Source organism: Lasioglossum baleicum, chromosome 10 (genome assembly GCF_051020765.1).
Source record: "Lasioglossum baleicum chromosome 10, iyLasBale1, whole genome shotgun sequence".
Taxonomy (NCBI): Eukaryota; Metazoa; Arthropoda; class Insecta; order Hymenoptera; family Halictidae; genus Lasioglossum; species Lasioglossum baleicum.
In genome coordinates, this window is record NC_134938.1 from 10,742,675 (window position 1) to 10,769,638 (window position 26,964).

At 44.9% G+C, this 26,964-nt stretch overlaps 1 protein-coding gene across 2 annotated transcripts in view; it reads right to left on the bottom strand.

The window, feature by feature from the left end:
• Positions 1-20,573, bottom strand: part of Ci (transcriptional activator cubitus interruptus) — a 171,074-nt gene extending 150,501 nt beyond the window's left edge. The window contains exon 1 of one of the 2 annotated variants that reach the window (XM_076432619.1): positions 18,172-20,573. In XM_076432619.1, the coding sequence (XP_076288734.1) occupies positions 18,172-18,431 (260 nt within the window). In that variant the 5' untranslated portion in view covers positions 18,432-20,573. The remainder of the gene's footprint in view (positions 1-18,171) is intronic. The other variant, XM_076432620.1, reaches the window with a different exon arrangement.
• Between the last annotated feature and the right edge of the window lie 6,391 nt (positions 20,574-26,964).

A 26,964-nucleotide genomic window follows, 5' to 3' on the forward strand; every position in this document is an offset into this window, starting at 1 on the left:
CTGTCGACGGTCGATAGAAGTTTGCATTGGAACACCTGACACAGCACGCGAAGGTAGCGATAGGAAAGTGGTTTTTGTAAGTTGCTCGAGCGCTGGAATCTCGGGTCATCGGCGAAGGGTATCTCAGGACAGGGGCTTGGGCTACGTTGTGAACCGGGCCTAACAGATATCGAGATGCGTAGCCGCGCGGATGGGCGTGCATCCGATTATCTTGGTAACTCAATCTCTCCTCTCGAGCCTAGTCGCTTCTAGCATCAAGACTCCTGGCCGAGATCTATGTGATCTTGTGCATTGAAGGAAGCCGTGTTCCAACAACGGTAGCATCAGATTCGTTTCCGAGAACCGTGCGCCCCCACTCGAAATTCTTTTCCGAGATGCTCAACTCAGATTCAGAACGACCATTAATAAGTCGATTTAAATAATTACTCGGTTCAAGGAACATTATTGAGCCTTACAAATAGTCCTACAAACAGTTTTCAGCTACTTTCAGGTAGCTGATTTTTAGGAGATCATAGATCCCGTATGTCTCTTGATAATTATATCGCAAAATTGTAAATCGTTAATAGTGACTGGCAACGTGTTGCCTTATAGCAACTAGACTGGGGATTTTTGTGCAAAATAAAAAGTTTCTACAACTATATGTATTTCTCCTTTTAATGATTCACACTTAGACAAAAGAATTCTTTATCTTTCTTAATATATTTACAGTTTTGTATTTTGTTATACAAGTTCATAAAATCCACAGGATTGATTTAGATTTTATTATTGAATCGTTTCCCAATTTCTTTATCTATCCACACGATTTAATCAAAGAGAATGTACTCGGAAGTCCTCCAATTTTTCATTTAATTTCATAGCGTTACGAAAGCAATGAACAAGGTGTTGGTAAAGATTCAGTGATTTATTCTGTCGATTTTTCACATTTCTCGCCCTCCCCGCTGCGAATGGTATTAGAATAAATAAAGGAGCATGAGTCACGATCAAGACATCCTTTCGTTCCCCCAAAATTAATTATTCAGCCGGAGGAATGACTGGAATTTTCTGGCAGCCGGATTCCCATCCAGCCGTGGAATCGAATCGAGAGGCCTCTTGAACCTATCATTCCATTCGGAGAAACGAAGCAAATCGAAGTTGCCGATGGCCGAAGCGAAAGATTAAAGGGCGGAGTTAATGGCTCAATTAGCGCTGCTGGCGGCGGCCGAAACATTGGAGGGAACGCCACGGGAAAACGCTACCATTTCGTGAATCCGTTCGATTTCACAAAAAGACCGCCGCCGCCGCTCGGTTTCTTCACGATGAGATCATTTCCACCAGCTCTCCCGGTAATCGTTTCTCGGAGCAACGAGTTCACGGACACGGTTTGCCCGTCGTCGCGTCGCGTGAAGGGAAACGAGGTCGGTCTTGACAATGACAATATTTACAATTGAAAAATGAACACGGAAACTCAATACGAAAACGTCGTAACCATAATATTGCAGTGGGTCATCGAGTTGTTAGTCACAATACGAAAGGATGATCAATATTGCCCACAGCAGAGTTGGGCATTAATCGATTAAAATTATAATCATAATTGATTGATTAATGTGTACGATTAGAAAAAGAAATCATCGAAAAATCGAGGATTGGATCAATCGATTGATGAAGTTAATCGTCAATCGTCGATTAAAAGAAGAAATTATCGAAGAATCGACGATTGGATCAATCGATTGATGATGTTAAACGTCAACCTCATCGTTGCCTAATTTTTCGAAAAATATTTAATCGAGTGATCGAAGTTTCTACGTGTCTCGTAAAATTTCAAGCGGAATTATAAATTGTAAATGACGGCCCTGCGAAATTCCTGGTCGATATTTCGAACGACCTCGCCGATGCGAGAAACCTGTCAGCATAGAATCGAACCGATTTGTATGAGAATATATTGTCGTGCCGCATCGAGGCCTTGAAACATATTCTATCCCTCAAAAATCTATGTATTTTCGAGAAAGCGTTCGCCGGTTTATGGAAATCACCGGCGGACTTTACGCATTGCCGGGAACGATCGAGATACATTCCGTTCTGGCGTCGCGCATTCCATATCTTTATTGCAACCCCATTATCACGTCTTATTATACGTTCCTCTTATCAGTGGTCCGTTTCGCCGACAAGCACGCATACACGGAATGCAGTCCGCTGGCGGTGATCAGACTTTTGCAGCGAGTTTTATTGGCCGAGCTATAAGCTTGACGGAGAGTACACTCTTTTCTGCGAGCCGTTTTGCAATTCGGAACGTAAACGAAACTATGTGCACGATATTTCCGAGTCAGCCTTGCGATTCTGACGTCAGTTCTTTTATTAAACAGTTCCTGTTGATTTAGATCGCTGACTTTCTTGCGAAATAAACATCGTCTGCATCAGTTGCGAGATACAGGAGCTACGCGTTTATTGCTTTTTTTTCATCATTTTAACGAGTTGGAAATGGTAGAACAGCATTTATAAACTATTTCTACTGTGTTTTACATCCTAGTTATTCATTTTCAAGGTTCACTCCGATTTTGCCGGATACATATTTACTCTTAGAGCAAGGATTTAGTGCGATCGACCTGCGCTCTTCACGATGGCAAGGTTTGGCATGGATATGGCATGGAAATGGTAGAACTGCATTTATAAATTCTAGCTGTTCCTATTGTTTTACACCCTACTTATTCATTTTCAAGGTTCACTCCGATTTTGCGGGATACATATTTACTCTTGGAGCAAGGATTTAGTGCGATCGACCTGCCCTCTTCACGATGGCAAGGTTTGGCATGGATATGGCATGGAAATGGTAGAACTGCATTTATAAATTCTAGCTGTTTCTATTGTTTTACACCCTAGTTATTCATTTTCAAGGTTCACTCCGATTTTGCCGGATACATGTTTACTCTTGGAGCAAGGTTTTAGTGCGATCGACCTGCCCTCTTCACGAGGGCAAGGTTTGGCATGGAGATGGCATGGAATTGCACCTGCAAACTTTGCACTCAAATACCGAGCCATCTGTTCCTGCATTATGGTGTATTGCTGCCTTTTGCTCGCGAAGTACGATTAGAAATATTGATCAAAATTTGCTTGCAGCAGGTTAGCCTAACTGGGTTATGTCTCGAAAAGTGTTTATCGTCGATCCACAACTACACGTTGACACAAATTAATTTTTTTAATACAAAGAATACAGTATGTAATTGCTCGAGACAGAAAGAGAACGTTGAAACCAGGCGAAGGATTTTAAATACCGGTTGATGGTACCCGGATACCTAGGTCGTGAAACAGTGTGAAATTTCTCGGTTCTGGACGAGAGGGTTAACGAAACCGTGTTTCGGCGTTGACTCACACTAGCGGTTCGAGGAACGACAGAAAATGCTACGTCGACCGAGGCGATTAAAATCGATTATCTCGAATAATCAAGCTCTCTCGTCCGGCTAGAACGGGTTCGCGGTCGCAAGCCGCCTCGAATTTCTTGCGGTCGAATATTTCAGCTGGCTGGACACCTCTATCTGGCGCGCTAACGATTACCACGCGCGTTCCGACGGAATCGATGATAAAATCGAGAACGGGCAACGAAGATGATCGGGGCCGGGGGGCATTAAAGTCGTCCCGTGGAAACGATTTTATGGTTTCCGCGGTGCCATGGGATTCCAGAGGCAGCGGAAAAAGAAACGCCGTGGAACCCGAGCCGGCCCGCCGCCGCCTCTGTCAGCTGTCATTAAGCGTCGTTAACTTGACAGTGGACAGAAGTCAATGGCGTCGGATCCTGGGCACCGGGATTACCAGTTGGTCCACGGCTCCTCGAATAGAGCGGTTATCTTTATGCCGTTTCTAAGAAGATTCCCGACCTTCTTCGCCCCTCGTTTCGCTCACGATCGTCCTTCCAAAGCACTCCCATCGCGCTCCCGGTTTCTGCGGACCCGGTTGCAACTTTATTTTCTCGTGCCCTCTTTGTTTCACTCGCTCGACGATAGAACCGCGCTAATACCCAGTCGCTGCTGGACCCGTATTTTTAACCCTACCCCTTACGCGATGGCAAACTTTGATATTCGTGACGCACAGTGGGGTATTTGGCCCGAAAGTCGGGAAAAAGTCGATTTAGAAGGAAAAGAAGAATAACGAAGTGTACTCTACTTTATCGGAAGTTAAGAAATTTTATAGCACGTTCGAAACAACGTTCATTCATTAGCGATTTTCAAGTGTTTTAAGGAAATTGTGTGAATTCTTCGCAGCGTGTGTTTCCTGATGAAAATTAATAGCAAGAACGTATTAAGAAAGGATTAACAGTAGAAACAAGCTTTGCGAAAAGTTATACAATGAGAAGTGAATTATTTAACGAATGTTTGAAAGTAATAGGAATTCAAAATGAATATCCTTGAATTTTCTGAAACGAGACAGATTGAACAATAAGAAAATGACAAGGTTGGAGAGCAAGTTCGTCCAATTCTGTTTCCTTGTACACGAGTTTGACGTTGTCGTGCGACCGAATGTCGCCGGACAGAACATGGATCTCAATATTGTTCCAATAGCATGATATACAACTGCATACATGTCTCATTCCCTACGATTTCCTGTCAGTCACTTTCAATGCCTTTCACTCTTATCGCGAACGTGATTGAATGAAACCCGCCGGGGGAATGGATACTAACATGCCTCTAAAAACACAGTACCGGAAGCGGAGACATTTCTTTCTATAGAAATCGCGGGTGGTAGACTGGACACACATGGGTTTCTCGAAATGCTACGAACCGAGGCATTTTTTAGACATTGGTCAATTTCATTAGGGACCGAACTTAGCGTAGATTTGGAAATTGCAGATTGATTGTTATGCACATCTCCTGGTTGGGAAAACTGAGATTAATAGACAAATGATAAATAAAATCGCACCACTCCTAGCACCGTAAACCTTCCAGTGATTCACGCATTGTCGTTGACGAAACCGTACCGAGTATTCGCAAAGAAGATCGAACATCGCAAGAACATTTAGAACATCCGCGCGCAACGTCCTGATTCATAGTCCGTTACAGGCTGAGAAGATTAAGTCGACAAGCGGGACGATCATCGAAAACGAAGATCCTCGGGTCGCGATGCAACGATACCAGCCTAATCCCGCGGGTTCCTCGAAAATGTCCCCGGGGGATCCGCGACAAACTGGCAACAATCGGATTAAGCGTTGTAACTGGATAGAGAAGAGACTATATCGGGAGGACGATCGAGAAGACTGGGGCCCCGAGGTTTACCTTGTAGTTGGATTTAAACGAGCGTGGCTCGAGAGTGGTTCTCGCCGATGCTCCTAGCGCGAGAGGATCTCTCTCTTCCTCTCTTTCTCTTGCTCTTTGCTGGCCGGCGCTGGCTTTTCAGAGTGGTAAATTCCCGAACGCCATAACACTGCCACCGTGCGTTTGTTTGGACAAGGGCATTATGAGATTTTATGCGAGCTGCGCGTGCTTCCCAACGGCATCGCGGCTGTTTATGCACCCGCCGCGCCGCGCCGCGCGATCCGATGCCGGCTTTTCGACGTCAGGTCGCGCGTGTTTCGAGGAACACCTCGCCTCTATTCAGACGATTTCGACGGTGCGCCTCTCATTCCCCGTTCCCGCAACACGCCTATCTACTCGTCGGGGACCAGTTGTTGTCTGAGAAAACGAGCCACTCGCCGTGAGCACAACCGACAGATCGAATCGAACGGTGTTTTCTTTCTTTCGGGGGATGATTCGCTGGCTTCCGGGCTACCTCGGTGACTCGAGACTCTTTTGTGATAGTCGGTACACCATTGTCAGCTCTACTTCAAGCTGTTCCCGTGTTTTCTTTCTCCTCGCCGTCTCCCCTCCCCCAATCGCCATCGCTTTCTCCGAGCTGCCTTTCTGCCGTTGATTGTTCGACGGGCTTGTTGGGATTGGGGGCGACTGTGAATTGGGCCTAAATTGTGGAGGGTTGTTTTTTGTGGGCGCGGGATTCGCCAGGCTGACTCTCATCTTTTTAGGTACCTGGCTACGTTTAATCCTTTGCTCCTGCGATGTCGAGTTAGACGAGCAGCGGAGACGTTGAAACTCTATGAATTGTGGGTATTATTCTTTTTCTTGCTATGTGTGCTTATCTAAGCACATCGAAATTCTGATTCTTGGACTCGCACGTTTTCTTTATTTTCTAAACAATTTTATTGTGTTAGTAGATTGAGAGAGTGTTATTTTTCAACAACAAAATTACTTCATAATTCGTGAAAAACAATGCACACATTTATTTATAGAAAATTCGTCGCGAATTCGAATTAAATTATGCGGCAAGGGGTTACATGTAATCTGAATGTAACTTAGCGGTGCCACCTTATCAGCCACGACTCAGTCGAAAGTTGATCGTCGGAATTGAAGGAGCTATTTTAAAATATCTCGGAGAAGCAGCGCGAAGCAGCGGAGATTTAAAGCGGACGGAAGCGGTTGTAGTACGGTGTTCCCCTGTTTGCAGACTAAAGACAACACCGGCATAAATCTGTTTGGCCAGGGGAAGTCTGGCCACGTGGCGTGCACGTTTCCCGCGTGTTCCGGGTGCCCATTTGTGTGCCAGTTAACTCCTAGATCCAATATTTCCACAGAAAACACGACGTTCCGCCACACCGTTTTTCACCGCTGTTCCGCGCGTTTCGTTTCCCGTGCACCGAGACTGTCCGGAGACGCAATCTTGCCGGCACGTAATGAATACGTCAAAGAGAGGCCGATACGGAACGGCATTTCAAGAGATTACGACGCGATTTCTGCGAACGATCGAACGATCAAACGAGAAACGCCGCCGCAGGACTATTCGACCATGATAATCTGGGCTGCAGATACAGCCGACACCGGCAGACCAGACAAAACAAACCGGGATTTATCGGCGACTATCATCGGCTAATTGTCTCGTTAAGGCGATTAGGCCTTTTCGAGCCGGACGGAGCGAGTTGTCGCGGACGAGCCGCGTGAAAGTCACGCCTCCCTCCTTTAGAACCTCTGGAAACCTGATGGCTCTTATTGGTTTGGATGAGTATGGTTGCTCCGTGAGGGGAAAACTTGAAAATCCAGTCGCAATTGTTTCCACACGGTGTATACTTTCTTTCTTCGACTAATTAACAGAATTTGTTTTGTGGAAAGTACCAAATAGGGGATGTTTAATGTTGAAACTGTGAATTTTCATATAATTGGTTGAAAAAATTAGGACTGCTCGCAATTTTCAACATTTTTCATGCTTTTAGTAAAAAAGCTATACGTTAATTATATTTATGTTTATGTTGTATATAATATATACAAATATGAATTGATGAAATTGAGAGAAATATAATTTTAAAACGGGGAGTTTCAAGCTGAACTCTACGTTCATGGCATCTAATCGAGCATACTGAGTCGACTCCCAATACGTCGAATAGATTGCCATTCATTAAACGAATTCCTGGTAACGAATTGATTACTGGCAACATGGGAGAATGGTAGAAAGTGAATAGTATTCTCAGCAATGTTTCCATGTCTTAAATAGGAGGTATGTAGTTACTATCCCAGTTCACTAAGTACATACATATAAATCTCCAACTACATTCTTGTCCATTTTAAATAAGAAGGAATCGAGCATTTCAAGAATTGCGTCTAAATATTTTAATACTGTTTTAATATAGAGTCATTTAGAGTCATCAACATTTACAACAGTATTTATATAGTTATTTATTACAGTGTTTTGAAATTTGGTGTACATGTTTGACTATATTTAAAGAATTTATAGTGTAATTTTCATGCAATCATCTTTATTAGTATTTAAATTGTGGTTAAATTAAATTCAAATTAGTATTACCTCAAGCAAATTAGTGTTAAATTCAAAATATGATTTCCAGAACCTTTTTGCCACGATATGTCAAAAATGTTCAATTGTAATGAATTTCACACGATTGCCATTTAGACACAGTGTTACCACTACAAAATTACTGTAGCATTATCCAAAATATTGTTTACACTATTAAATATCTTGGTATCTAACCGATTACTAAACATTTAAGTATTGTATGAGGTATAATAAAAGAAAATAATTATGTAGAACTGTTTCGACTTCGACCGACGGTCGGAAAGCCTGAGTGCCGGGATCGCCCAGGTTTGGACGCGCGAGGAAAGGTAACGGTCACGACACAAGGATTAAAAGAAGACTCGCGGTGGACGATGTGATGGAGATCAATGACGAACGTTGATTTATTGATATGAAAGAAGTGGAGCGCGCACGGCTCTGACACGCGTGAATTCCAGAAAAGCAGGTGTTACAAAGAGGTTTTGAACCAGAGTGTTTCTGTGCGCGATGAACCAGAGAGAGTGTCCCCGCTTCGCCGAGGGGGTTCCCGAATAGGCCCAAGTCGACGAACGCGGTGGTCCGCGATTGGCGGATCGATCGCAGAGTCGATTGTTTCGGGATTCGAATCGAGGTAGTTTACGGGTCTCGACGGCAAGCCGTTGAGAACGCGGTGTCGAAAATAATAACACACGGCGTGTGTTCTTGAAATTGGTAGAAAAACCCGGCGTGTCTCAATCGACCGGTAAACCTCTCGATTCGAATCCCGAACAAGAACAGAATTATTCCAGAGGTCGCGGAAGAAGTGTCATGTTTCGAGAAGGGTTGGAGGAGGATGCACGGGAGTAAGTTTCGCCGGAGCGTGGACCGGAATGGCCATAATGGTCGCAATTTTTCTGTACCGCGGTATAAAATGAAGACGCATTATTATCGTTCCGTTACGATCGGATGTGGTTCCCGATAAGACGAATCGCGGTGGACCAACCCCCGGTTCGAAGTTAAAAGAACGATCACGACGCGACCCCCGTCACGGACATCTTCGTTCTCGCGTTACCGGTTCTCCGAGGATAAGCCCCTAGTCTAGGTGGTGGGTACAGTGGTCTCGCGCGATCGTGTACACAGGGCCGCGTTGTACACGAAGCAAGATAGAGCGAGAGAAAGAAAGAAAGCAAGAAAGAAAGGAAGAAAGAAAGAAAGAAAGAAAGAGCTCACGGTATCGCCCGGTATCGTATCGTGCTCGGGTATCGTGTGTCTCCTCCGGTGCTCGTAACCGGGCCGTGTACGACGCGCACCGTGGCGTTATGAATGCCTGGAATTTATCAATGGACGCCGCGCCAATGATAAATCGCGCGTGCGCTTCGTATCGTCCCGCGGCTTTCTATTCGCGCGAAACCGCCAGGAAAGGGAGCGAGTGCTGGCAAACCGCTGGCAAACGGCGAAAGGGGCAAGCGGGGAACGTCTTCCTTCGACGAGGCTCCTACCGTGTACATCGCGATCTCGCCCCGCTGACAAATCGGCTTCTGTTTTTACACAGCGAACGCGCCTCGGGCCGGCACGCTCGAGGAATATGCGATCGCTTCTTGAAAATCGGCTCCGCTTTTCCGTCCGGGATCGATCCATCGCTTTTCCCGCGGAAACTCGACCGAGAACTGAGCACTCTCTGTTTCCTCGCTCTTCGGCGGCAGCAGAAACGTTCAGACCCTTGACAGATCATCCACTGCGCATTTTTAATTGACTTAGTAAAATAATTGAACAGTTTTGACGTATTAGCATCGATCTATTACAATTATTACAGAAAAGAATTCCTAATTAGCCTCCAATTTCCGTCGCGTTACTTGAATACAGCCAACTTCATTTTAACTATTTTTTTGAAGATGTCACAGGACAATGAAGTCATTTCTGATTGACTCACCCTGTACATTGTTAATTTTTCCCGCTAGTTAAGACCTCGCCACGTGAGCTAGTTGTCCGAAGAAAGCATCCTCGGTATTTCAGAAAATCCTCGTCCGCGGAGGGTTGAAAAAGACGTTTGGGATTTAATGCGTCACTTAAACGAGACGTCCTCTACCAAGGAATTCATGTCCACCCGGATCGACCAATTCGAGCGTCGTGGAGAGTGTGGTAGCGATTCAGTTTGGACGCGAGTGGCGGACAGCCCGCATGTCGGACGCGATCCGGGTCTTGAAGTTTGCTCGGCGATCTCGGGGCCCACGCGATGAAGAGATTCATAAATGAGACGCGGGCGCGCACGTTCATTGTCTGCGGGACCAGATTTTCCTCCCACGAGCGGTGCGTGGGGCCGGCTCGCGATAAAAATTCCTAAGGACGACCAGGTACCCGACATTTACCCGACGCGACCGGCCCTGGGTCCCGTGCTCGAGTTCCTCGGGAATCTGGAGCTTCCATGCTCGCTGATAAGAGGAATCGATTCCTTTGGTTACTTCTCTTTTATCCCCGCGTCACAGTACAATAAGTAATTGAGGAGATTAATTTGTGGAAATATTGTTTCGGACAAAGTTATGTTAATTTAAGGAGCAGTTTACAACACAATTCACCTCGCAACTTGCTAGGAATTTACTAGACCGCGGATTTTTATGCATTTATGGATGAATTGGCTGGGCGAAACGTGAAGTAAAAGATTAGAAACGTCTGAGAATATTGTTATCACGTTTTCAACGTAAAGAATCGATTGAGGGATGAATTCAATTTTTATTTAACTCCTGTTACTAAGTAATTGTTTTATTATTCAAACATCAATAGAAATTTCACATTTTCTCTCATTAAGCAGAAGGTTTTACACTTGCACTAATCAAACTGCGGATCTTTATGCAAAGTAACAATTTTCTTCGTCAATTACAAGGAACCGTACAAAAATTTCTTCCTATCTTTAACAATTTGAATAAATTGAGAATAACATATGGACGTTCGTAAATCGTGTTTGTTATCATTTGTTTTAAATTACATCCATCCAGTCCTGCGAATTGATAAAGTATAAAACTGATACGGGCAGTTTCCATTCGTGCCATTAAAAAATTAACGAGCTAATAAAAATTGATACGAGACGTGATGTACAGGTGTTACTTGTACGTTCTACCCACCGAAACGTACAAGCTGTGAACATTAATCGCACGTTCTTATCGAGAACTCGTTCCGAAATTTATCCATTGGCTTCTCGTTACCGGCTCTCGCGAGCTTTGTCCAAACTGATGAAGCAATTGTTTTTAATGAGGGGTACCCTTGATTGTCTTCCGAGAATTTATACCAGAGATACGATTATGGTTTGTTGTTTGGCAAGTTCGATCTGTTTGGAAGTCGATAGCGGTTCTTGGACACGGAGTGTGATGTCATTATTCGATGGGAGGCTGGTCGGTGTTGATAGCTGAAAGGGTTCGAGTTCGAGAAACAGGATGTTGACATCGATGACACCATTGTGATTCTATTCGAATATTTCTGTTTCGTAGTTGTACTCCATTTTGTGCATTCAACAACTTTTTAAAGGAATTTAAGTACTGGTGAAGGCATTTACTGTTGCACAAAAGAAACTATTGTATTTTTGGATATAAAAAATAATTATAGTTCCTGTTCGTCTACAAATATTTTCCATGATACCTAATTACAAGTTTCAGAAACACGTTTCTTGCCACAATTAACTTCTCATTATTAAATTGAGGATTTCTTCAAATTATGGCGAGAATTCGAAAAGAAAATGATTAATATACATTAATATAAAATGATTAAAAATAGAATGAAATGCCTATCTGGCTCCAATCTTACACAGGTACACAGAAAACATCGTTTTTTTTACACAAAAATTCATGATAATAACATAAAAATTTGAAGATGTCGATTTGTGGCACTTTTCTCGAAGACTCGGCGAGACGTTAAGGGGTTAAAAATTCCATTCGCCGATCGAGTAACTGAATCGGAGATGAAAGCACGGAAGAAGACGACTGCTAAGAGCGAAAATTCTGTTCGAGGGTGGAAAATTGATGAATCGACGCGGATGTGTCTCCGAACACGGAACAATTCGGCCATATATTCCTCATAACCGGCCGTAGCTCAACACGAGCAGCCACGATTCATCTCGTAACATGACAGGCCAATGATATTTGCATTTTCTGGCACAATCACGCCGTTACTCATTACGCACGGCTCGTTGAGCGCCGACAACGTCCGAGGACCTGCATGGACACTTCCTGGGGACCGGTGAATGCGATCTAACAGCGATCGCCGATCGTGAATACCGATCGCCGTTCCTCCGGCTCGATGTAGAACTATCCGCGGACACGTTACGCTCGTTGTACACGCCGTAATATCTTTGATTTAAGCCTTCGTTAACGCGTTCCCTCTACAAAAATCACGAATCATCCGCTGTTCGAATCTTTCCTAGCGATACCGACAAGACGTATTAATCCTGAACGATCATTCTTGCTCGCTGAGAGGCTATTCGTGTCTTGTTTCACCGAGTACATTAAATTTTGGAGTAGTTGCAGAAGAGTTTATTCTCTCAGCTGTCTAACCCGAACTGTAAATGTTTAGGCAATTTGCAATTTTTGTAGACGAATTAGAAAACGTGTTTAATGTGTATTATGATAAACATATTATTTTTATGAAGTGACGTAAAGAAAGACTGTTAATTTGTTATTTATTGCACTCGACTGCAAAAGATTTCGAAACGATAATACCCGGAAATTTTGCAGAGAGGAAAATATTTATTTCATTCGCTCTACGTCACATCAGATCCTGTAATAACAGGTTTCATTGAACTGCCGATAAAAACCAGTCGCTTTCAACGCTATAATTAAATCATTACTGAATACAGGCGATGTACATTATGGTTAAAATGATCTATATGATTATCCTAATAAATATGGCTTGATTATAATTAGACTGCGGATCTTTATGCATTTATGAAGAAATTAATTGGGTGAAATATGAAACAATAAGAGATTAGAAAAATTTAGGAATATTGTAACGTTGTTTTTAATGCAACAAAATCATTGAGGGATGAAATCGATTTTTACTTTCGTCATCCTGCTCACAATCAATGCAGAACATTTTTATTTTACATAAAGATCCGCAGTCTAATTCTTTAGAAGAGTCGTGGTGTTCATATGCACAATAATATCTGAATCGTGGCCTGAATTGGTCGCCTTCAGACCTGAATTGTGAAGATACCAACACGCTTCGACTTGAACTGATCACTTTCTAACATGATTTAAGACGAATCGATCTGCAATAATCGCTTTTAGACCTGATTCAGCAGGATTCAACCTGAATTGATTAATTTTAAACTCGAACTAATAAAGCTCCTCCTTAATTGTCTAACTCTAGAATTTATCAGGATCGGTTCGATGAAAAATGATAATTTTTAGAGCTGTACCAATACGACTTGATCTAACCACTATAATTACTATTAATAGTTACACAAGAAGTAACTATTAGTATCTTGAATGTGAATTTGCAGTACAAGTGCAACACAGAGAATCTCCTCGGTTCTGTTGACATTTTGTAGCCCGATCGTTATGTCGGTAAACGATTTGCGAGCCGGATGAAATGCTATGGATAACTGTCGGCGTCGCGTCCGCCGGGGCATTTAGGATTCGGAGACTCGTCACGGGGAATGAAATGGACGATACCGTCGCCGTGACGGGGCAAAACATACAACGACGGCAAAAATACACTGCGGCTCTCGGATCCTCGTAAAGAGACGAAAATATCCGAGCCGATGTCGGGCCGTGGAAGAGGCGAACGGTAACGCCGGCGGACGCGTACCATGAATTTTACGCCTGCCGTCGCTTGGCCGACTATGCGTCGCGTTTCCAGCCGGTTCGGAAGCCGCGACGCATTCTTCCTGAGTAACTGTGACGTTTGTAACGCGCGTTTCCGAGCGATTTACTGCGCGGACCGACCGGTAAAAGTAATGGAATCGCCGCTTCCGTTCGTCAACGCCCCGTTAACGAGCCGAAATTGATGAGCAACTTTCTTCCGGGGACGAGTGTCCGACACGAACCCGCGTCTTTTCTCGCGGTACAATTTTTCACGTTCAACCTTTCACAGCCCCTCCTCACTGCGACGCTCTCTAGCTTGGAAGTCATAGGGTAATTGTTAGGAATTGTGTGAACTGCTACTTTTGAATCGCTTTTGAATCATTCGATCACGTTCGTTCCCATTCAGGATGATTTTTCACAGTGATTCGCAATTTTTGTGATCGATTTTGATCAGAGGCACCTGTATGTTTTATATTAACACAGCAAAACAAAATTGCGAGTTACATCGCATTTTTATCAAATTTATCAGATTTGTTACAAGTTTCTCAAACTATCATTTGCGTTTCCTATAATTGTTAAGTAATACTGCTATTTTATACAATTTAGATAAATGTTACGGTTTCGAAATCGAGAAGAAGAATTAATATCTTATTTCTTAAAATACTGAGATAAGGTACTGAAAAGAAAATTGAATATTTATTATTTTTATCGTACATGCAGATATTTACATGCAGATATTTTAATGCAAGCTAATTGATGTATCTAAAAAACTAACTAGCTCAGTCGAGATGAAGAGTTAGGATGACAGTGAGCAAATTCATTCTAGAACTGATTTATGTAATTTGCAAAGCAAATCCAACGTACAGCAGAAAATATACAGGAGCTGCTTGTAATTGCTGTCAACATTAAGAACGGCCGTACACGCGAAAGCAGGTGTTTGATATTGGCCAATTGCCTGGGCCAGCACCGGTCCAATTAAGAATTTAATTGCACCGGGTGAGTCGGACCGTTACCACCCCTCCGAATCCTTCTTGAAATCCCGCTGGCTCAGGCGTACTCAACAGCCCATCGTTTCTTTCACAATTTTATCTTTACATTCGTCGGGAAGCGAGAATGAGTCTGCGTGATTACAGATTTCAAATGTGCGTCCGAAACTTCGAGGCTGTTGCATCGTTACTGTCTTTTAATCTTAAATCTTGAAGGGACAGAAATAGACCCAACTTGCATAAACATCTCAAAGAAAACTCAAGTCGTTTGGTCCTGTTTTAGAAAATTATTCTTTAAATTCATATTTTTTAAAGGATGTGCGAATACTTTCGTACACTACGGTGTTCGTGAACGGTTCAGTAAAAGACAGCGGATTTTATGCATTTATAACAAAAGTAAATCGGTGTAATTTAAAACAGCAAAAGATTAGACAAATCGAAGAACATTCTTATCACGTTTTCAACGTGAAGAATCAATTAAGGGATGATGTCAATTTTTATCTAATTCCTGCTGCCGGCAATCATCGTAGAACATTTTTATTTTGCATAAAGATCCGCAGTTTACTAATCAATAGACTGCGGATGTTTATGTATTTACGGCTTATAAAAATTTTCAAAAAATGCTGAAGTATTAAATTCGATAGAATTTAGTGCGATTTTTATTTATATTGAATCTGCAAATGCTATTACCAATGAAAATAGAATTTTATTTGGGCCCACTTCCTTAAAATTTGTCTACAAAATTTGAAAATTGCATAAACATCCGCAGTCTGCTAATCAATAAGCGCGCCTCTAGTATGAAGATCCGCATACTAATTTATCTACAAGGAATACCACGAGAATGCGTTCACAAAAATTCATAAATCAAGCAGCGGTCCAAAACACCCGCAATTACACAGTTACATACAAAGATGTTGTAATGGCCGTTTGAGGGTTGAAGAATGGCGACTATTCCGATTGCATTTGTGCATCCGGTAGATCGACTCACGGGGTTAAGAACGCCGTTTAGAAACGTCTAATTATCCCCGGCGTCGTTCGTCGGCCGAGCATTTCCGCAAGCCCGTTAGCCTATCCCCGAGTCGTCGAGGTAATCTCGTTGCGTGCAGCGGCGTGTCGTGTTTGCGGAACGTGAAAACGTGCGAAGGAGCCTTAATTAACTCGATTAAGACGTTAGGGTCCCTTTCTCCGGCGGCGGTGCGGTGGCAAGAGACCGCGGGCTTCTCACCACCGCACCGCACCGCACTGTACAGCCGCTCTCCGCTTCTCCTCCGACTGGTATCACCTCTGGGAGCGGAAAACGCGCGGCGATTTTCGCGAGCATGATTCCGCGGATGGTTCCACGCACACACGACCTCGGCCGGTTTCATTACGAGCAATTACGGCCCATGAATCAAGCCGATGTGTTAATAGATAAGCGCGCCGGCCGAAGGTGATGATTAAGAGGGTACGCCGCGCTGTGCCGCGGCGAATGCGAAATCCTCGTCGCGATTACCATTAAGTTTTGCCTCGTTAACTTTCATTCGACGCACGTTCGAGCGCCGCGCCGCGCCGCATGGAATCGTCCCGTTCGGGTTAAAAGTTGCGGCGGATGTGTAATTGAATTAAATACCGCGTCGAGCAACCAGAACTTCCCTGCCCGTAACGAGATGGCGTAACATCGTTCGCGTGCGAATGTGCGCGAAAACTCGCCGGTCAGATCTCCCTCGCCGATTGTCTGTCGCGAGGGAGGCGGCGTCCTCGAGCGATCGCGGCTGCAGAAAGACACCGCACGAAAGATCCATTTGTGATTGCTGGTAAATATGATCGTTACTATGTTGCCGCGTGAGATTCACTGTTGATACGTAATCTCGAGTTCGGCCAACGAGTCGTACACGCAGCCGATCCTTTAACGCGCGTAAGTAATTACGGCAGCGTCGGTAATTACCCGGCCGTCCGGCGAATTTGAATAAGGTAATGCATTGACGCATAATAATGTATTCTGACTCCGCTGTTGCTACAGAAAATTCGAGCGCATAATCGATGCAATCTTCTCATCGAATGTTAAACTCTTAGCTGTCGAGGGGTGTCTCAGAGTCACCACTAAAATTTGCTGTATTTTCACAATATTGTCACAAAATACTTGTACAAAATATTGTTATAAAATATTCTGCATTATTCACAATATTGTTTAGATTATTGCATATGTTGGTATCTAATCAATTTCATATCCATAAAATAAAAAAAATCTTATACAATGGAATTATTCTAGCTCGGAAAGCAAAGAGTCGTGGGGTTTCTAGCTCCGATTGCAAAGGGTTGAAGGGTCTTCCATTAAGAGGTGACATTTTTTATTTGTCAAGATTGGAGTTATCGCTCTTGGATACGTGGTTAGTGAAATTGTGAACTAGCAGCGCTTTTATATAATTTAAAATAATACTTCCCAGTGGAAGACCCTGTAGAAGAATGGTTTAGTCAATTGCGCAAATTGATGCAATCACGATTCTAGTCGCAAATGAATATTAAATAATCTACGGGAAATAATGTTGTCTAAGCTTGCAATATTAATGATACTTAGACTGCGGATCTTGATGCATTAATGGGTACTGAAAATTTTCGAAAAATGCTAGTCTAAAATTTGGCAGAATCCAATACGATTTTTATTTATTTCAGACCTGCAAAGGTTACTAACCCCGAAAAAGAACTTTCTTAAAATTCGTCTACAAAAATAGCAAATTGCATAAACATCCGCAGTCTAATTCTAACGTAATATCCGTAACCTACAAAATTACAAAACGAAAGAAAGCTCGTAAGGTATAAATACGTCCCTCTTGAGAGTCGAATCGGGTGTTTCGTAAAGTTATTTCGTGCTCTTAATAATTGAACTGGAACGGTCTGAAAATTTCATTCCCTGTGACTTTACGGTAATAGTTCCGTATACTACGATACCATCTAATCTAATAAACTGTTTAACGAGGGTTAACTAGTGCAGTCACTAGCTCGATTATTTTATATATGTAGTAGACGAAGTTTTACATTCTCCGCAAGAATCAATTTTACAGCACAACCACGATATCGTTCGCCCCCAACTATTCAGAAACGCGATCTTCTAATTGTTTCGAGCACGATAGTTTCGCATTTCACTCGCAATCCAGCAACAGCGATACCGTTGTATGAATTTCGTCGTACAGAGAACGTCGTTTCTGACAAGATTGCAGAATTTAATACTCGTCGAACTAATGAATGGCTATCATGTTCTCCGAGTTGTACCATGTTACGAGGGGTTTCAATGTACGAGTAAAACCATATTTCTTAATACTCGCTCAATAACGTGTAAGAGGAAATAAATTTCTATTGCAACTGTAAAGCGAAAAACGAGAACTGAATAAAAGCTTGCTGCTTTCTTTAAATATTCCTCTCGAAGCATACGTTGAATAAAGTATAAAATATAGTAATAAATGCACAGGATGGGACAGAGAAAGTGTTGCAAGATGATTTCTCCGAAACCATTACGATATCAATTTTAACTTTGGAGCTAACATTTAGGGTTGAAGATATTGTGGGGAGGGTAGACCACCCCAGCTGTTCCTAACCAGCACTGGAAAGACGCCGAAATGATTTGCACACCTAATATAAAAAAATGGACTTACGGATGAGGTGGTGGTGCGTGGAAGGCGGCGGCGGCCGCAGCGGCCGCAGCAGCGGCGTGATGCTCCCATGCGGCCGCGGCCGCAGCCGCCGGGTGCGGCGGTGGCGGTGGTCCATGATGAGGGTGAAACGGCGGCGGTGGAGGCGGATGGGGGTGCGGATGAAACGCCGCGTGGAACGCAGAGTGCGGATGATGCGGGGGCGGAGGCGGCGGTAGCAGGGAGAATGCTTCCTGATGATAGGCCACCTCTTTTTCCGGCATTTTGTCGCGATTAGCTAGAGCCCAGTACTGCGCCAGAGGACCGGCTGCCTTTTCCTCTAGGATCAGGGAAGACTGTGCTGTCCGACACCCCGTGCCCGACGATGCGAACGACTTTTGATCCACGATAGCATAGTCCGCTCCTGAAGAGACCAGCCCGCCTCTATCCGACGAGTAGCCGTCTCTTCCCCCGATGGTGACGTTCGTCGATCGTTTCGAGTTCCAGCTGAACGCTGACGGTGTCCGTGAACGCCGCGGCTCCCTCAAGTCAACATCTTTGTCGATGGCAGGGTTGGTTCTGACGGGACCCCCGCGCCCGTCGGCTGGCTGGTCGGCGCCTCGCTGAGAACCAATTCTGATGGAATCCTGGAGCTGTTCCGCCGCTTTCTCTTCGCCGGGATATAATAAGGCACTTGATCTCTCGGGGTTCGCTCCAATTGCCTCCGAGAACCGTCCCGAGCGGCGATTACACAGTCGCGCACCGCGAGCGCTCCTCGACAGGGATAGGTAGCCAAGTCCGGGGACCGATCTAGCGGTCTACGCGATCATCCGAATTTTCGTACAGTCGATCCACAGGTAGGGTCCACGGGTTGTCAACAGTCAGAACCAACGAAACTCCACTGAACAGTCCACTTGACGTTTTACCACAATGTCATCCACTTCGGAATCACGATCACAATCTGGCTGGCTCGGGGTAACATCGGCTCGCGGTCACACCATGACAGACACCACCGAACAGTGTGTTGTTCCACTAGCACTGTTTTCCACGGCGAACTTGCACACTGAGCTTGAGAAAACCCGCGCGGGATGATCGTGGTACCGGCGATCGTTACTCGGCCGTCCGCGCGTGTCCACTGGCAAACACCTCGGGGGTTGAACTCTGAGGGCGGAAAGAAGAAAGAGAAAGAGGATGGCTAACGATCTAGTGATTGCGGGGGATTGGCGAGTTCGAAAAATCCGCGTTTTGCGAGAAGTGTGTGCGGGCTGTCACGGTGCTCGTGCTTTGGCGGGTATGGCGGTACTGAGAGTCCACCACCACCACCACCGGTGTTACCACCACCACCATTACCACTACCACTAGCATTACCACTACCACCACCAGCAGCGCCAGAGCGCGAGCTCCGACGAACGGTGGTGGCTGCGGTCGTGCGTTCTCGGGTGGGCGTGCGTGCGACGAGGACCGTCTAACCGAGGAAAACTTGAACCCGAGGAGAGAGAGAAGGAAAGGGAGGGAGAGTGACGGACGTACGCCCCTGCTGCGAGCAGAACGAGAGGGAACGGCTCAGATCAGGGCAGAAGAAGACAGAAGGGTCCAGTGGATCCCGGGTTCGAATGGTGGGAAGAAACTTGCGGAGAGAGACCGCCGAGGGTTGGAGCTAGTGGGGACCCAGGTCGGAACGAGAGGACTTCCGACGGCGAACGTTGGAACGGGACGGAGAACGCGTGTCAGTTCGACAACTCAACTAGCACCAGCCGTCCCTGACTCCCACCTTCGCTCCTTTCGGCTCCTTCCTCCCGTCCCTTCGGTCTCGAAGGCGTACGAGGCGGACTGCGAGGCCCGCCAGGGGTAGGGATATTGCGTGGGTGACGCAAAGGGGAAAGATAAAACTATTCCACGGAGAGAAACTATCCATCAAGGATGTATGGACGGGCCCGTGTCCACGATGATGGAGACGATTAGTGGGTTCAGTATGTGTTTACGCCCGTTGATTCGGCTGAACGATGTTTTCGGGGCTGCACGGCCGCGACTCGAATGGCGCCTCGCCAGCCGATTTGTTTTCGGCAATAGCAATTTCTATCGCGAAACAAGTCACCCCCGATAACGTGATCTAATAATTTTGATCGGGACTGTTGTTTGAAAAAAGATATTTTCCTTTTAGCACAGCAAACTATGTTGTATTACGTTAATCGATTGTGGGCACCAGGAGTTAAAGAAAAATTAATTTTATCCGTTAATAGATTTTTTACATTGAAAACATCGCAACAATATTCTTAGATTTTTCTAATCTTTCACTGTTTTAAATGTTCCTTTTTATATCGATCGTATAATTGTTAATAAAAGATGGAGTGATGCTCTCGGCGAACTGGTTCGATCTAATTTTACCGCAAAGCAATTTTGCAATTTGAATGAAATCTTCGACGTTTCGATCTATGCTTAGATCATTTTCAAGAAAAATAATAACTGCGTCTGTGAATTATTAAACAAAAAAACTAGTATCGACTATTACCATCAGTAAATTAAAAATTGAATGTCACAGTTGTGACAGTAGCTTGTGTAACGGCATGGCAGCAGCACGTGTTCTGTTGTTCGAAATTAGTTAAAATAATTTCATTAAGCAAGTGAGTAACAAAGTACACAATTGTGACATTCAATGTTTAATTTATTGATGGTAATGATCGATACTAGTTCTTGAAAATGATCTAAACATAGATCGAAATTTTTACTGTTTTGTATTTCACCCAGCCAATTTCTTCATAAACGCATAAAATCCGCACAGTCTAGTCATTAGATCATTAATTTGATTACACAAATGTTTAAATCCCGCACTGTCACAGACGAATTACAAATCTGATCTTGTATCTAGTGTTTGCCTACGCGTTGAAGTAGTATTTCCGACGCCCGTATAACGGAAGTGCAAATTTTCTCAAACAATAGACTCGAGCACCCCCTCGAGAGCTTGACTTCCGGCACGCGGAAAGTTTCACGACGGCACGCGGTCAAATATTTTTTTTCCTCGAGGACCTTCTTCCAATGTGAACCGAGAAACCTAGCCTAACCATCGATACACGTCTCCTGGAAGCCGAACGCCTACTGTCAACGTGTCCCGGCTTTCCTCGCGTTTTCGCCTCCGACGGTTTCGTATTTCCGCGCGGTCGTTCGAACATGTGCGCGACAACTGAGCACCCTGTGCACGGAAATCTCGACTCCGAAGTGGTCTACTGTTTCAACGACTCGCTCTGGGCTATTTAATACATTTTTAACGGTCGAGTCGCGACGGAGAATTTCGGAAGAGATTACTCGGCAGCAGTGGACGAAGATTTTTAATTTCTTCTTTGAATAGTAATAAATAAAATGCGGATTTTATGTATTCATGACAAAAATGAATAGGTGCAATGTAAAATAGTAGAAAGATTACAGCAGTTACAGCATTGATATTAAAATTATCAATGTGGAAAATAAATGTTTACTTGGCTCCTGTAGCTTGCAATTAATGTATACAAATTTCGTTTTACTTAATGATCCACAGTCTAGTAGTGAGCTTCCAGAAGTCGTTTTATTATAATTTTCCACAATTACAATGAATTAAGACGGTTACTGAAACCATAACTAACTGTGTTCGGGATTCGAATCGAGAGGTTTACCGGTCGATTGAGACACGCTGGGTTTTTCTACCTATTTCAAGAACACACGCCGTGTGTTATTATTTTCGACACCGCGTTCTCAACGGCTCGCCGTCGTGACCCGTAAACGACCTCGATTCGAATCCCGAAACAATCGACTCTGCGATCGATCCGCCAATCGCGGACCACCGCGTTCGTCGACTGGGGCCTATTCGGGAACCCCCTCGGCGAAGCGGAGACACTCTCTCTGTTCATCGCGCTCAGATAACACATTGATTCCAAAACTCTTGTAAAACGCGCGTTCTTAGCACTTACGCAAATCAGTGCCGTGCGCGCTCAACTTCTAACGAATCACAAATAAAGCACCGCGCGTATTCGATCGAAATCACGGCGTTTGTTGAGAGTTTTCTTTAACCTCTGTTCCGCGACCGTTACACCTTTCCTCGCGCGTCCATATCTGGGCGATCCTGGCAATCAGGCTTTCCGACCGTCGGTCGTAGCCGAAACAAACTGTAATAATGATCACTGGAGATCTTTATCCAAAATCAAAATTGTTTGCATCGATTGCAAGACATGAGAATCAAATAAGAATTTATTCCTCTGTTTAGTGGTTTCATTAAGTTGTCAGAAATGTGTTATGTTCTTTTAATCTCTATTGTCAAGGATGCCATCATGATTACCAAGAATTTTATTTTCTCATTCTCTTACCCCCCACGATTATGAATATACAAAAATTATCTATAAATAAAAATTATAAATTTAATAATTTCCATTTTTTTAATCATATCTGATATCGCTGCTCCAGAAGTATAATGACACAACTGCAAAAATTGAAGATTCGGTTTAATTCTTCTATGAGAGTAGTTTATAGACATTGTGGGTTATTATTGCAACTTTTAAGTTATTTCAATTTATAGAACAATAAATACCAGCCTCGATTTACATTATGTCGATTTACAAACATCTAGTAAATGCATTTTTGAGACCGCCGACACAATAAAGTCAATTTCACAAAATTTTACAGTTGCGTCATTATATTTCCGGAGCATCTTTATGCAAAATAAAATTTTTATACATTGAGTATCGTTCGCGCCAGAAGCCTTCGAGGTAATCGAAGGTATCCCGAAATGACTAATTACCGTCGGTTTCTGCGATCGCGAGAAGAAAAGAGGAATCTCGGGACACCGGTCGGGTCGTCAGCCATTGGACCCGAGGTCCGCAAGTGATGGTCGTCCCTGAGACGGAGCGCATAGAGTCATTAACTATCCGTCGGCTCGTTGCGGTTGTCCTGCGTCCTGGGTTGCTGGTGCCCGTCGTAATTCTCCCGTTCTGGTACGGTCTCTCTTCATCAGCGGGAACGCGTCACGTCCGCGTCTCTCGCAAACACCCGTGGCCGCTTATTATTTTGTTGATTTTGCCTGGTCGGGGCCCGGACCGGCCCGGGGCCCGGTCGTTCGAGCCATCTCCTTCTCTCCCCCACTCCACCCCATCACGCAGTTTCGCCCCGTCCTACCGGGATCTAATTATCATCCAACGACCGGCCAATCAACGCACGAAACGACAGCTCCCTTGCTCCCTTGCCCATCGGGCTACCGAACGAGATCTCGCGTTTACTGCTCGTCTCGCTGAAATCCGCACCCGCCCGCCCTCCGCCACGGCCCTGATCATCGACCGCGGCGATTACGATGTCAAACAACGCCCGATAGCTCCCTCGGGATCGTCGGGACGAGAATCAAAGGATTTACTCGCCACCAGCCAGAACTCCTAATAGGTAATTTAAAGGAAACGATCCATTTGAATGACGACAGTCTCCCTTTCCCTACTTTTCACTATGCCCGACGCGTCGCAGGAAGTATGCACCGTCTCGAGGGTGACTTCCGGGCCAGCGGTTTTTGAAATCAACCCTTGTTCAGGCTCGGGGCGTGTCGAGGTAACGTCCTATCTGTAACGCCATCGTTGATGTCGCTTTTAGGCGTTTCAAGAGAACCGCTCGTGATTTGTGGAGTAGCCTTCGGCCCTTTGAGATCGTTAATGTTCCCGCTGCATCCGCTTTTGTATTGGACGATTGCCAAAGATGTGAATATAAAACGCGAACGGCCATATTTTAAAATAACAGTTTCGTATAACATATAATCCAAAAGTCTAGTGATCGGTGTAGCAAGACTAACAAAATCATTCATGATTTATTGTAATATATTTTACTTAAAATTCGATGCCTTCGAAACGAAAGAAAAATGGAATCCTGACCAGATGAAGGCGGCTATAAATGCTGTCAATAAAATAATATTAATAATAAAAGAATGAAAAAGAATAAAAACCTAATCATTATAAAATGTTATTCTACATCGAGAGCATATCCCTGTTGAGAGGACTCGTAACGTAAAGATTCATGGAAATGCATCATGGCACCATCCAATACGTAAGTCAGAAGCAACGAATGCAAAATTTAGAAATTTTCTTCTATTTATACATAATCTATGATCAATTTGAAAGAACTCCCTTCCCTCTACACCAAATCCTGTTCTTAGCAGCAACCGAGAAAGTTCTCAGGGTTCTCCCGAGCAGCGGCAATCAGTGTTATTGTTCGTATCTTCATCGAACCACCCCAACAAGAGGGGCGGATGCAGCTAACCTTAGATCGAATCGATTTGTCCTGGCTGAACCGCTGTTGCGACCGCAGGAAAAAGTGGTTGCCTCGCTTCATGGTAGCTGTGTAATTCAGTGTAAACAAAAAGGTACGCGTATTGCATACTCAATCCGAGTAGAAGCGAGCTGGCAACAACGCGGTTTGTTACCACGAACGCGAACAGAGTATCTCCTTCCGTCCCGTCCTCCGGTGTTGTTTTGCACGAGCTTCCAGTCTTCCACGTCAGCCTCGATCCTCATTCTGACGGCCGACGGCTACCTCGCAACCATAGTGTCAGCGGGACATATCGGTCGTCCCGCTCGTTAATAGGACACATGGCTAAGACGACGCCTGGCGTGTCCTCTCGCGCAGGAAGCAAAAGACTCCGTGTCCTAACTCGATGACTTCACGTGAATATTAAATCGTATACATTCGGGTATTATAGATCCTAATGTACCTTAGATCTGATATCCTTCTCAGCGATGTTCGGCGCGTAGCAGGAAGACTCCGAGCGTGACTCGGAATTCGGATGACGGTCATCATCAAAACGGATTGGTCAAGTACGGAACTACAAAGGCATTAGAAAAACTGGCAAGAACTGCAATACAATTCAAAGATTTTGAAGTTGGCACAGTGTTCGACGCATTCGTACAACTAACTCCTCATTGAACCACTAGGGAACAGTTACGTGAGTGGTGGCAAGGACAGTGTCGCTTTAGAGTTGATGGGGCCATCCATTATATCATTTTATAGAGCCTAATTGAATTTACTTCCTCAAATATTTTTCTGAATGTTTAAAGATGTCTGTACTATTTCGATGGGAATTTTACTGCATTTTCTAGTTACACCGGGATTCCGAATGATTAAAACAGGAAGTACAGTTTCGTTTAGCTTCTGCTCCTCACGATTGACTTAGAACATTGTTATCTTCCATAAAAATCGACAGTCTAGTCATCGCTGGGAGCAACGAAGCCTCGCTGCAAATTATTCAGTATCAAGCACGGTTTCCGAGGCAACCGGCCACGGTCGCGCCGAATATTGTTTCGAGCATCCGCCAATAAATTCTCCGACGAGGATGACTTAATTAGAAGTAAAAAATGGTTGATTATCATCGAGCAGAGTCCCCGGAGAGCCATCCTAGCTGCGAGATGCGGGGTGCTGACTGCGGGAAAGGGAGGACTGGAACCCTTTAGCCGGGCACCAGTGGTGGGAGAGTGGGCCGGGTCAATGATGAGACTCCTTATGGGGGGCCCTACCAGGTACCTGTTGGTCAGGTGGGCCCCACTATTGCTCCATCGCACTCGCGTCTCTTTCTGCCCGTGGACCAGGCCACCTTCTCTTTCTCTTCCATCCGCGTCTCTTCGTCAAACCGTAGTGTACTACCTCCTTTTGTTCCGTCCCAGGCACTGGACCATCATGAGGATTATTCTTCGGGTTCGCTTTGATCTTTCGGCACCCTCGCTGTTCGGCCATGAGCCGAGGCACGTTTTTCGAGTCAGCCGGACTACGATTTCTTAAGGAAACATACTTGATTGCTCTCAATGAAAGTCGCAGGCCAACGAAAAGCAGCATGGACTGGGTCTAGCAGGTGAGAGCTACGTTTCCACACGGCGGGCTCCGGTGTTGACTATGGTTCACTTTCGAGTCATTGAAAAATTTCGTGGACAAATGTTATTTAAACGGCGCTCTACTAACACTCAATACGCTCGAACAGCTCTCGCGTAGCGCGAATGTTTCCATTCCAATGATACCCTTCATCAGTACGTCTTCCGTTAGCAGTGAAATGCCTATAAATATTGTTTAGATTTGTCCGACATAATGATACAGCCCTACTGGGCACTAATGGTTGCGATACTCGAGACACCTTCCACGAAGACACGTTGAAAGTGGTTCAGGTTAGAAAGCATTTGATTACCCGCTTTGCCGAAGAAAAAGGATGCGGCGGAGAATTCCACGAGCCAAGTCCTGCAAGATTACAGAAGCTACGCTCGAAATGAGTCGGTGACGAGAACCCGACCGACGATTCCCAGCCGTTCGGTTCCATCCACCATGAATGTAGCACACCGCGGAGCAACCCCCAAGGTGAACGGAGAAGGTTCCCGCGAGTACAAACGAGCGGAGCTGAAATTCATTATCGTTAATCGGTTCGATCCTCGACCCCTTCAACGAGCCATCGTCATCAGCTCGTACATCTCTGGAAAGCCACTGGTCCGGCTCTCTCGGTAGTCGAGGCCGCTCATAAAAGCGAGCAGAGGTTTCACGCGAGAAACGGAACCCGGGGTCCGGGGCCGAGCGGGCGGGCGGGCGAAGAGGCGAGGAGACGCGAGGCTGCAATTCGTGACTTCCCAGAAAGGTGGAGGTGCCTCGGGGGCCCCGAACAGAGCTCCCCCGTGGTTCTAGCTCATTAACCGTCATCCTTCCCTCCACCTTACCCTCATCATCCTCTTCTACACGTCGTTGGCGTGACGGCGCTCCCCTCGAAGACGTGCGTGTGCGTTCGTACGCGCTCATCAGGTAAGAAAGGAGCCGCCTGTGCCGACACGCGGGGCGCTAGGCGCTGGGTCAGCT